The sequence below is a fragment of the Arachis duranensis genome, chromosome 4 (genome assembly GCF_000817695.3).
Source record: "Arachis duranensis cultivar V14167 chromosome 4, aradu.V14167.gnm2.J7QH, whole genome shotgun sequence".
NCBI lineage: Eukaryota > Viridiplantae > Streptophyta > Magnoliopsida > Fabales > Fabaceae > Arachis > Arachis duranensis.
The window spans coordinates 60,270,779-60,284,146 of NC_029775.3; the positions used below are offsets into that span (position 1 = coordinate 60,270,779).

The 13,368-nt window shown below is 35.8% G+C and overlaps 1 protein-coding gene across 1 annotated transcript; it reads right to left on the bottom strand.

Annotated features, from left to right (window-relative positions):
- Positions 1-8,030: 8,030 nt before the first annotated feature.
- LOC107484046 (ethylene-responsive transcription factor-like protein At4g13040) lies at positions 8,031-13,001 on the bottom strand. The gene is made up of 8 exons (XM_016104656.3): positions 12,704-13,001; positions 11,626-11,823; positions 11,390-11,492; positions 11,083-11,104; positions 10,672-10,756; positions 9,335-9,515; positions 8,453-8,574; positions 8,031-8,373 (listed from the first exon to the last, which is right to left on the bottom strand). Exons 2-8 carry the CDS (start codon positions 11,666-11,668, stop codon positions 8,231-8,233), a joined length of 699 nt encoding a protein of 232 aa, XP_015960142.1. The 5' UTR covers positions 11,669-11,823; positions 12,704-13,001; the 3' UTR covers positions 8,031-8,230.
- Between the last annotated feature and the right edge of the window lie 367 nt (positions 13,002-13,368).

Below are 13,368 nucleotides of genomic sequence, written 5' to 3' on the forward strand. Positions count from 1 at the left end.
AGTTGCGTTGGAAAGCTGACATTCAGAGCTTTCCAACCATATATAATAGTCTATTGTGGAGCACAAAATTGAGGCCAAACCAGAGTCATCTTTAGACCCTAAAAACAAGAACATGAAGTGAAATTCAAGAAGGCTAGAAGGTAGCCCATGAGGAAGCACGGGCACGTTGCCAACGTGCTAGCAAGGAGGCGTGTTTTGCAACAACGCCAGCCTCAAGTCTCTGCCTTGGGAGGTTAGGCACGGGCACGTTGCCAACTTGGGAGTATAGGTGCGTTTTTGGCAACAACTTGGCAGCTTGACCTTACCTTCTTTGAGGAAGCATAACTTGAGCTAGGAAAGTCCAAATGAGGTGATTTCAGTGGCATTGGAAAGAAGACATCAAGAGCTTTCCAATGATGTATGATAGTCCATATGGAAGCAGAGGATTGACACTCAAATTCTGGGCTACATTTAGCATGAAAATAGAGCCAAGAAGAGGAGTAGCACGTTGTTTGCAATAACTTGGGCTAGCAACGCCCAAGTCTGAAAGTTCACTCCCAGGAAATTGTGATGCACGTTGCCAACGTGCATTAAGGCCAGCGTTATTGACAAAAACGCCAAGCCATTGGGCCAGAAGCATGATGAATGAATTCTTCCTTTCCAAGTCTAGCAATACTTCTTCCAATTGAGCCAAGAATTCAACAAAGAGGAAGCCCATATTGCTAACCCAATTGAAGATCTTTGAAAGAGTTTTGGGACTAGTATAAATAGAGATTGAGTTTGTACTTGAAGGGATTTTTACTTGATTTTAGACACTTAGACATTTTTACACTTTTTAGCACTTGTATTTGAGAACTCTTTTGGTACTTCCGGGAGGAGACCCAGAGAGCTAATCTTGGTTCATCTTGGAACTTCTCTTCTTCATTTTCTTAATCTTTAAGAATTTCACTATTCTTCTTCATCTTTCTTTGCACTTAGTTTAATTTTGGTTGATGACAATTGTTGTTGAGATCGGAGCTATGATTCACTAAACCCTACTTTCATTAGGGGGAGGAGCTCTGTTGGTTGGAATGAATTGGTGAACCCATCTTCTCCTCCTCAATTCTAGTGGTTGATCTAAAGAGGGAACTCTTGCTCTTCAAAGATTCAACCACCATCGAGAGCGGGGTTAATCTATATGAATTATGTGGTGAATTTGAGGAATGAGCCACATAATTCAGTTTAGAGTTCATCCTTTCATGATTTCCTTAATCAACACACCTTGGTTAGTATGTGAGATGTAACTCTCCTTGGTTGAGATTAAGGGAATTGTGTGGCTGGATTAAAATTGAGCTTCATCTCTTCTCATGAACAATTAGATCACGAGAGTGGCAATTGGCTATGTTGAGAGAGATTGAATCACCAAGAGATTGGGATTCAATCACCCATTTGCCATGGATCTATACCCATGATTGAGGAAGATTTGACTAACATCAATTCATGAAAACTAGCATCTCTGATCCCTAATGATCCTCTCTATCATTAATTCTCATTTCTTTTGTTCTTAGTGTTTGAAAACCCATTACCCAATTCCCTCTACATTCTTGCAATTTATTATTCTTGTCATTTACATTCTGTTTCTTTATTTCTTACTCTCTTGCTCTTTAGAATTCAGCACTTTATTTTATTGCAATTTACTTTTGATGTTATTTAAGTTTCTTGCAATTTACGTTTCCGTTATTTACTTTCACTTTATTTCTATCTTCTAGTTCTTTACATTCTGTGTCATTTACATTCTTGCAATTATATTCAAAAATCAAAATGCTCATGAAATCAAAACTATGTTTGCTTGACTAAATCTACCATTTAACTAAAGTTGCTTAATCTACCAATCTCCGTGGGATCGACCTCACTCTTGTGAGTCTTATTACTTGATACGACCCGGTATACTTGCCGGTTATACGTGAAATATAAATTTTTACGTATCAGATGGTACTCAATATTTTTCGTGGTACAGTTCTATGAACTTCAAATCCTGGTCTTCATCCTCTTGGGTCATTTTTGTTTCTTCCTTCGTCGATCCCCTTAACCCTTTTAGGGGTTATGGATGGATAATAATTGCTCAATCGTCATTAAGTTGTTACTCTTCTTGAGGTTCTGAATCGGATGTCGTGTGTTCATCTTCTGGGTGATCGTCCCCCATCATAGGTATCAAACTCCAAGGTCCTTGGCAACGGCGCCAATGTTACATGGGTTACATGAAACTGGTGATTTGAGATTGAACGTGAAGTCTAGACTCCTTTTGAAGATGATATCAATGTCTCCTCCCATGAGGCAAAGACGTCCGAAGTCTTCGAATGAGGATGCAGATGGTAACTACAAGGAACTATGATGCTTAAGTTAGAAAGGGTTCTAAGTGTAACACCCTACCACACAGAGTCTTATGCTTAAGTCATAAAACAGAGGTGGCGAGGTATTATGACGTCTAAGAAATAAAATTTAGTACATATAGTAGTGTGAAAAATGTTTATGACTAGGAGCCTTTAGAGAAAAACGGGTAAATTAAAACTGTTAAATTGAAAAGTGCAACACTCTGATCGATAACGCAACGAAGCAGATAAGGGATAAGCTAATGCGAGTAAATATACAAGAGAGTGCCAAAAATACAAATATCAAGGCTGAATACTCATTTTGCAAAGAGAACTGGCCCGAGCATAGAAGTATACATACATATATAAAGTAGGAAATCCCAAAAGAAACCCAAAAGACAAGTTACAGAACATGTTTCTCCAAAATAACTTCTAAGAGGAGTTAATGTAGTATTTATTATATATATATATAAGGATCTTCGCTAAATAGAAGTCTCCAGCATGCCTCAACAAGGAGCCTCACGTCCTGCATCTGAAAACCACGAAATCCACATGGGTGATAACCAGAGGTTCTCAGCATGGTAACAGTGCCCAAATATCTAACATATAATGTCCTAGAAAAGCCGAATGCATTCCTAGAATTCTCCAAATTCATAATCAAAGCATATAAGCATAACTAAACCATGAGAATCGAAAATAGGCAACTAACTAAGGATCTTCAGTCTAACTAAAACTCCCATTTCAACCTCCTTCGAACCTCCCAACCGCCATCAGTAATTTGATATCGCAAACACAATTATATCAAATAAGAAAATGCATAAATAGGAAGTAAATACGGTAGTTAGACAATTAGCAAGTAAATATGAGGTCAATTAGGCATTCCAAACAAATCACATATAATGCATATGATGTATGCCTGTCCTAGTGGTTGATGAGTCTCATTGTCGGTTATAAAGCCAACTCGACAAGTCTTGGTAGCTAACCATTGGATTGTCCCTCTGTCGCGCATCCCAAACTCGAGTTATTCACAAACATAATCATAATTCACATACAACACCCTCACTGGTGTTTATCCACTGGGGCGAACTCATCCGGAACTTTCACAGTGTCCGGCCACATGATGAACGGATTTTTGACGGTTTAGAATTTTACTAATGAAATCTCGTTGTAAAGTATAGTTTTTAAACCAAGCAATAATCCTTTCATACAAAAGATTGTTTGTCACAAGTAACAAACCCCTAAATTTATAAACTGAAGTATTGGAACCTCGGGTCGTTCTCCCTAGGAATTACAATAAAGTGTCTTGTTATTGGTTATGAGATATTTTGGGGTTTTTTGATATTTTAGACAAGAAAGGTAAATGGCAAAGAAAATAAACTAACAACTAACAAAGCTCTTGGCAAGATATGAGAACTAGAAGTCTTATCCTAGTTATCCTCCTCAATTGTGACCATAAATTGTTCATTGCTCCCACTTAGTTAACCTCTAACCATGGAGGAAAGTCAAGTGGATGAATAAATTTGATTCCTCAAGTCCTAATAAACTCCTAAAGGAAAGACTAGCTTTAGAGGCATTCAAATCAATTATCAATTTCTAATTATCAATCAACAAAGGAATTAGATAACTCAAGAGTCACTAATTACTCTACCTAGGCCAAGAGGAACAAAATCTATACTAAAATCCAACCAAGCATTTCATCAAACACTTGGAAGGTTCAAAAGAAAAGCAAAGCAAATTGACAACAAGAATAGAATCTAACAACAATTATTATAAGGAATTAACAACAACAATCAAAAGAAATACAATTATTATGAATTACCTTGAATTGAATGGAAAGAAAATAAAAGAGACAAGAGTATATCTACAACAAAATATAGAAGCAACATAAAAGAGATTACAACAAAAGAATAGAATAAGAATGAATTTAACAACAAGGAATTGAAAGGTAGAAGTAGATGAGAGCAAAGATTAAAATCTAGATCTAAGAAATTCTAACATAATCCTAATCCTAATTCTAGAGAGAAGAGAGAGCTTCTCTCTCTAGAGACTAACTTTAACTACTTCTAAAACTAAACTATGACTAATGATCAAAAGTATGTTGATCCACCTTCAATCCTTGGCTTAAATAGCATCAGAAATGAGTTGGATTGGGCCCACAAGGCTTTTAAAATCGGTGTCCACGAGTTGCATTAAGTGGATCATGTGCCACCATCAGTGCGACCGCGCACCGTGCACGTATGTGCCTCTGTACACGATGCAACTATGGCAAATCTTATATCGTTTCGAAGCCCCAGATGTTAGCTTTCCAACGCAACTAGAACCGCCTCATTTGGACCTTTGTAGCTTAAGTTATGGTTATTTGAGTGCAAAGAGGTCGGCTTGACAGCTTTTGCGATTCCATCATTTCTTCATGAGTTCTCCATTTCTACATGCTTTTTCTTCATTCCCTGGTCCAATCCTTGCCTCCTAAATCTGAAATTACTTAGCAAACATATCAAGGCATCTAATGGAATCAAGGAGAATTAGATTTAGCTATTTTAAGTCCTAAAAAGCATGTTTTCACTCTTAAGCGCAATTAAAGGAGAATTTACAAAAGCATGCTATTTCATTGGATACTTGGGAGAAAAGTTGACAAAACCCTCTAAATTCAACACAAGATAAACCCTAAAGATGGGGTTTATCACCACACATACGACATAGGGTCAGCAAAGTATTGAGTCTCAACCTGTAGCACGTGGTGGCTAACCACTACTTTCACCTAGGGAAACTCGTATCCCAGATAGGTGGAGTGCAACAATCACAATATCAATTAATCAACATGTCTATGCATTCATTCTCAGCCATAATTTAATATCTATCTCAGCCAACCGGCTTAAAATCATAATTCATAACCAACCATAAACCATCATCACATACAGCCATAAACCATCATCACATACAGCCATTCGGCTCATATCATACACATCACTCCACCATCCTCCTCAATAACTCATACAATCCTCATTAGTCATAATTCCTCAATATTTCCCTTTTCTTCATCCACCAGTTATCCCCATTTCCTAGCTTCTTCTTAATCACTAGGCATTCTATATTGATTTAGGACTTAAAAGATAAAAATGGGATTTAGAAGTTTGAAATTTAGTTTTAAAACACCAAAGAAGATTATACTTGCTGGAAAACAGGGTCATGGAAGATTACAAGCTTGCCAGGAAGGTGAAACATTTAAAAACAAGGATTTTATAAGAAAATAAGGCAGTGTGTGTGCGCACGCCCAGATGGATTTTCAAGATGTGTGCGTACGCATAGAGGTGTGCGTACGCACATGAGTAAAATTTTTCAATTCTGTTCACTCGCCCAAGGCGTGCGAACCCCCCAACAGAATACACCTCCCAATGTGTGCGTGTGCATAAGGTTGTGCGTTCGCACAGCTTGCAAAACTTCGTTGATTGTGTGCGCGCACAAAGCGTGCTAGCGCTCCCAGCAGCAGCCATGTCCCCATGTGTGCGTGCGCACAAGGGTGTGCGTATGCACAGTTTCAAAAATCCACGGGGTGTGCATGCGCACAAGGCTGTGCGTGCACACACAAACCAGAAGTCACAAATTCTGTTGCATTCACAGAATTCATATTTCAGGCCCCGTCTTTCAACGATCATATCTCTTTCTACAGAATTCAGATTTCCACAAAATTTTAACCATTTTAAACCTTGTTAAATTATCTTTCATTTGATATAAAATGCATTAAATTTCAAAAGCGGTAGCTCAAGATATGATCCATTGAAGTTCATCAAAATTTAATTTTTATAAAAGGTCACGAACTTCCAATTTTCAAAACATACACTTCCAAATCCTTTTAAAACCAACCAAAACATATCAAAAATAATCTCAAGCCTCCTCAACTCATATTTTAACATTTTTATTAAATTCACAATCCACCATTTTGACCAATCTCAATCAAATAACTCAATTTCAAACAAAATATCATATCATATATCTTTCCTCATCCCAAGTTCCAACAATACCAATTCCATCAACCATCAATACATACAATCAATAGCATCCTCACCATCAACATGGTTTCACCGACAATTCAATCTCAACCAATCATTAAGCATATATAAAAACATGCATATCTCTCATACATCATACCATCAAAACATCCAAAATCCATTAATCACATACATAACAACACAATTCATCTCAACCAATCAACAAAATTAATAGTTCAAATCCTATCTTAAGGTCTCTAGCCTAAGTTTTCACACCACATTACAATTTAGATACAGAAAACTAAAACATACCTTGGTCGATTCCCGTTCAACCCGAAATACTTCCAATTTCACTTTTTCCTCAACTTTCAATGTTCCAACACCCTTCAAACAAATTTCTCAACACCAAAGGTCCATTCCAAGCTCTCCAATACCTAAATCAAGCTTCAATATTCACATACACACTACCTAAACCACAATTATCACATCCAAACACAACAACTCAATACCCAAATGCCTTAATTCAGAAATTTCACTAGGGTTGAGATCTCTTACCTTATCTAAGAATCAAAGAGGCAAGGTTAAGCCTCTGCTTCAAGCTAATTGGATCCTATAACATCAAAAGCTCACAAATCTCAACATTTTACCCATAAATTTCAAAAATCAAGGCTAGAAGAACTAAGATGAGAACATGGTTTACCTCAGAAAAAAAAGTTGTGGGATTCGTAGAGGTCGGCAACGTGGTCGCATGGTCGCAAACGGTGTGACAATTGGAACTACGGATCAAAAGATATGGTGATTTGAAGAAGTAAGAGTTAGAACTTTGGAAGAATGTTCTTTTCCCTTTTCTTGCATGTTTCAGCGTGTTTATCTTTGAGGAAGGGGAGGAAGAGCTGTGCTCTTTTGTTCTAATGGGCTTGGGTTGGATCAAGGGCCCAATACGCGCCCGGTTGGTTCGGTTTGATCTGATTGACCCAATTTTGGGCCGATTTTTTTAAAATTTGTGTCAAAATTCTTGTTTTAATTTTCTCTTTCATATTAAGCCATAAAAATCACATTTCCAATTTTTTAGAATAAATTTTAATTTATAAATTAATTAATTATTAATTAATCGAATTTTACACTAAACACGTTTAAGTATATTGGAATTAAAAAATACCTGAGTTTGATAAGATATTTATTGTGTCTAAGTATATTGGAATTGAAAAATACCTGAGTTTGATAAGATATTTATATAATAAGATAATCTTGCTATCTTTCTATAATTTATCCACAATTATTTCTCCTTTTGTGTAAGGGTTATTGAGACATCATATCTGAATTGTTAAGCAAGTTCCTAGATGCAGTTAAGATTTTACACACAAGTTCGAGTGTTTCTCATGTAGGTCGAACACTGGTGTAATTATAGATTAGACTTGTCCGCTTTAGGCTTGACTTTGTTTTTGACCAGAATTTGAACATTAATCATCACGAAACCATATTCCTGTCTGCCACTCCATACCGTAGCTCTGTACCGGAGCATGTACCCGAGCACGTCCCCACATATAAATATACATAAATGACCGTGACTAACTTTCGGTAAACAGAATTTTTTAAATTCTAATACGTAAAAACGAACCATGTTCCTGCTAAAAAAGTTATTTTCTGTAATAAAAAAATATATATATTCTTTTCCAAACGACAAATCTTAAAAGTTCAATAGAATGGCACAAAATGATAAATAGGAAACGCAATTGATACGTGACTTTTATTGGTGAATGTTATAGCAATTTCCATATGTATAAGGATAAACAATGGTATCAAGGTATGACATAATGCTGGTAATTTCTACAATAAGAATGAATTTATGACGTAGAACTGGAATGTTAGAATATGTCTTCATCTTCACTTAATTATTGAATCACTATACTTAAGAAATCAAGAGAGTGATGTTTCTTGCTCTGCGTCTTCTTCACAAGCAGACAAGCTACTGACGCCTTGCTTGTTATCCGAATCGTCTTTGTTCGAATTAGACAGGTCGACATTATCGCTGGGTCCTGAACCAAGCCTTCGCTTGTGCTCTACAATTTTGTATAAAACTGTTAATCTTAAAATAAAGATGCATGAAAATATATGAAATAATTCGAAGAGAAATATTACTTTTACGTGTAATTGCCTGCCGAGTCAGCGCCAAAAACTCTTCCCATTTGAATTTACGAAGCTCCCGCTTTTCTTCTTCAGGAAGCTCGAAATTGGGTTCTCTCCCACACATGAAAGCAGCCCTACAGATAAACAGAGAAAGAACATGGAGTCATAATCTATGTTTTAATATAACTTTCAAAATGAGAATATAACCATTTCAAAGTAGAACCCCCACCATTAATATAATGGAAAGAAACATCTCATAACAGCCATGTGATCCTGGATAACAAAGTAAATGCATGCATCGTATTTTAAATACACTTAAAAACTATAAATCAACAACCTTTGCAGGGGGGGAGCTAGAACAATTTTTAGGAGGGGCCAACATGAAAAATATAAATTAATAAGAGAGAAAAATTAAAAAATTAAAAGGAGGCCAAACTGAAAAATTAGAGACTTATACGTACAAATTATTAATTTTGAGGGGAGGCCATTGCCCCCCTTCCCTATAACGTGGCTCCACCACTGAACCTTGCCAACGCAAATGATTGTCAGACCCCCACTAGAAACAGTTGCCATACAGTAGTAATCATATATATATTTTAAATAATCTACGTAGCTCTCCTACTTTCTTGTAGAAACTAACTGCATTTCAACTTCAAATTATTTTTTATTTCATTTTATTGTAAACAGTACAGAAATAAAGTCTAAGCATTCAAAGGAACAATAGATCAAAATGCATAGATAACAAGATTGTGGAACTCAATGAGAACAGAGGTAGGTACCCAGCAACTTATCAAAAGCAACCGAAATACATACATAATCTTAGTGACTTTATGTTATGTACAAAGGATTATGGTTAGCATTAAATCATTAACTTGTTGCAATTCAAATTAATACCTATCGTATAAGTGAGCAGCTTCTTCTTGAGACCCAACAGTACCTAGATGAATCTGTTTCTTGTCTACTTTTATTGCTGCTTGCCATTTCATATTTTTGAAATAGACCCCTCTCATTAAGCATGGCTCTTGATTGTGCAAATTCTTTCTTCTGTGCCGCTTTCTGCGTTTAACAGGAGGCCCTGCTAAGTGCAATGCAAAACAAGTAACAGATAAAAAAAAGGATAATAATAGATCAGTCAAAGCCACTCTAAAATGGAAAAGTAAACTTTCGTTGCATGAAAGCTAATAGAAATGCGCTTATTTCCATCACACAGTCTTCCTTTTTCAGTATTCTCCTATAAATGAATAAATGATACAGTGCATCATTGCAAAGAACATTGGGAATAAACGAAAATCAGATTGACTCGGTTCACCAGAATGCCATGTAAGGCAAGAGACATGCACATTGTTTTAGTTAGCTATAAAAGCCAAATATGTTGTACAACTTATGCATTAGAGGATTATTCATTCATTATTGCTGATTCCTGATTCTCCATGTTGCAAAATACTGCATTTCAGAGAAGTTAACACACTCATTGTAACTTTGACCGGAGGAATCATGTGATGTGACATGCTTCTCCCATTTGTGGAGTTTGGCACTGTTGCCAAAACCAACCAAAATGGATCTCCAAGATTGCCTCTTATAATGGTCAATCCTACACATTATGTTAGATCAGCACCAAAGATCAGCCCTATTTGATGGACCCTGATGCTCCTTATTAACACCCGATTTATTCAATGAATTGTTGGATGCCTATATCAAGGCACATTTTGCATGAGCTTAAGCAACAAAACCACAATGACAAATTCAAATTGCACAACAATAGAGAGCACAATGCAAACGCAAAGAAAGCAAGCCACAAATGAGGAAAAAACTAATCCACACTAGGAGGTACATACGAATGCTCAACATGCTGGATTTTTAAATCGAAGTATAAAGCATACATCTATCAATGCATAAGTTAAAAAAAGCTTCCGTTATAAAGCATATATCTGTCACTGTCAACAGACAATCTAAAAAGTTCCCACAAATGAATGACTTTTACTCTGCACAAACTTACTCCTCGTTATTTATACTGGTTTCACATTATGTCTACCCTTAATGGTATATAATTCCATTTTATGATATTAACTGTTCATTTAATTGCAGGCCATGTATATAAGGAAGCTTGCATACAAGATGATTCTAAAAAAGAAATACTTAATAACAAGCTCACCATAAGTGCTTATGAATTGAGCAACAAAATGATTAATTAGCCACTGTAACAAGGGTATATCAGCTGCTAAAAAACAAACCTGAAATTTGCTGACTAGGCTGATCTTTTGATGAACTAGAACCAGATACATTTGATGATCCTGGTTCTTCTTTGACAATGTTATTCTGCAGAAAAAATAAAATAAAAAAAAGAACAGTTTAGTACAGGGTTCCTAGCTCTCTGACCCATGAATGAAAAACACTCAACCACGCCAAGGGACAAGGGAATAAACATTTTTATTTTATCAACTAGGAAACCATCAATCTTGATTTCACCGATTTAATGCTAATTGATGAGCTTGTTGAGGACAATCACTCAAGAATCTTCCTGATAATAGTATAAAAAATTTAGGACAGAGCCTTTCCGCGTCAATAAATCAATGCAGTCAAGAACCACTGACTCGCATAACTACAGCAAACATCAACAATGAAATATTTATGATAACAACAGCTGAGTTCTGAGAAGTTGCTGATCTTGAAATTGAGTTAACCGCCCTTTAGTTGCATTCTCTAGTCATTAAATATTGAGGGTGTTAAGAGAATAGTGTAACAAAAACCAGATATCTTTTTCACAAGAAAACAATCTTTCTAGCTTCCAATTTGCGGCATGCAGCATAAATAAAATAAAAGCAACTCATAATCACAGAACCAATATCTGAATGATACTGATACCTAGGTCATACGAATACCAAATCTCCCTAAGGCAGATATAAAAACCAACAACAGAGATTCCATAGTAGAAATTAAAGAAAATGAAGCTTCAAAATAGCATTCATATAATTTCGAGCATCACGGGTTGAATTTTCAGTAGCAGTTATATTCTCACAATATAGAGGGAGGGGTGCAACAAAGGAACTGCTTCCTGCAAAGGACAAATAACATTGCTCATTTTTGTCAGTTAAGCATAAGATATAACCAATAATAGATTAATAGTATACTCTACCCTTCCAATGACATCATCATGTTTTGTTTCCTTAAGAAACCTCCACAATTACCTGAGCATAATCCCAAAAGTCTGCGCCTTCTCAAGCTCACCATTCTTATCTCTGATCGTCTCACAAAGTCATCTGAACTCACTGATTATTTCTTACCTTACCAAAGTGCTCCTTCAACTTTGGAAGCAGGGTAGCTATAACATGAGTAGAACAGTTTGATGCAGCTGAGAAGTTAGAGCTATAGTTCAAAGTTCAAACCTATTATAAAAGAAGACAAAGTTCCAAGTCAGTATCAGTTAAACACTGTAAAAGCCTGACAGTGTCATAAACATAAACATCAAAATAGTTGCTTCCCAAGTTCCAAGAAACCAATGAGTGATGAGAACAAGATATACTTTTTTACTACAAAAGGGAATGTCTTTTCTCAGTTTTAGTACTAGACATAAGTAGACAATCATCAAAGCCTAGCAGCAAAGAAAGAAACATCAATACTTAAAGAATGAAAACAAGATCCACAAACCTATTTTGACGATTATGACCTCATACATAGACCAACTTAGCCAAAAACAAACACATATACAAGATGCATAGAAACCTTGATCATGATACAGTATCAAGTTTCAACCACCGACACCAAGAACAAACCTTTGAAAGCAATCTGTGATCCAATTTGATCATCATTCTCAAAGGGGAGAGAGAAATCAGTTTTAAAAGTTGATACCACAAATTTGTTAAAAGGAAACCACACACATTAATTGGAATCAGAATTTGGAAACAAAATATCATCAAGTCACAGAAAAAAGAAAAGTCTCTCTCCGCGGGTTGAAGTCAACCCTCATCAACCTACCACCTTTATTGGAAAACGGATGGTAAGGTAACATTCACATCAACAACAACAATTAACGATTAAAATTCGAAGAAACAGCCAAAGACCCAAACACAAGGCAAGGAGAGAGAGAAAGAGTCAAGACTTCTCAAGGAGTCAACCCAAAATGCCAACCACACGCAAAAGACGAAAGGAGTGAATAAGTAATAACCCTTGTGAGAGAGCCACAACATCAAAAGCAAAACAAGAAAAATAAAAGCACTGAGAAAGAGAATAATGAGAAGAGACAGAGGCCATGTGTTGGTTTAATACCTGAAACCGGAAAAGTTTAGATAAGGTGGCAGAAGAGAGAGAGAGAGAGAGGGAAAAGGGAATTAAAAGAATTTTGGGAGAAAACAGAAACAAGGTGGTGACTGGTGAGAGTGTAAATGGAGAGATATTATGTCTCTTGTGTAATTGTGCTGTATTGTGGTGTGGCTCATGCATCTACCACCTTTTGTTTGTTTTTATGTATATATGTTGCGCCCTCACTTCTTTCTCTCTCTTTATATCAATAGAAGGAAGGAAGAAGGGTGGTAGGAGGAGATATGAATGGCCGCGGAGTGTGGACAGAGAAAGTCTTGTAGAGAGAGAATGTAAGGGTTTAAAATAGTGATATTTTAAATTAGTCATTCAAAAAATTTTAATAGAAAAAATTATCTTTCTTAAATAATTGCTAAATTAGTCTATATCGGATAAATAAAATTTAATAAAATAAAATGTAAATATTTCGAAACAAAATAGCTAGAAAGAATTATTTGAGTTTAATAAAAGAAAAAAGAACGCAAACGTAGCTGCTGTTGAAGTTTTTTTCTATTTTTAATTATAATTTTTAAAAAGAACGTCAACGTTGACCATAAAGGCTTAACTTACAATTTTAAACAAAAATTTAATTTTGATTTAGTGTTAGTATAAAATAATTTGATATATTTATTTAA

Bases quoted from the DNA above. Each gene is read 5' to 3' on its own strand.
- LOC107484046 (XM_016104656.3), bottom strand. From the start codon at position 11,668: ATGGTGAGCTTGAGAAGGCGCAGACTTTTGGGATTATGCTCAG. The intron at 9,516-10,671 runs GTTTGTTTTTTA...TGCACTTAGCAG, and splicing joins GCCTAGTCAGCAAATTTCAG to GGCCTCCTGTTAAACGCAGA. The intron at 8,575-9,334 runs GTATTAATTTGA...GTTTATCTGTAG, and splicing joins GCTGCTCACTTATACGATAG to GGCTGCTTTCATGTGTGGGA.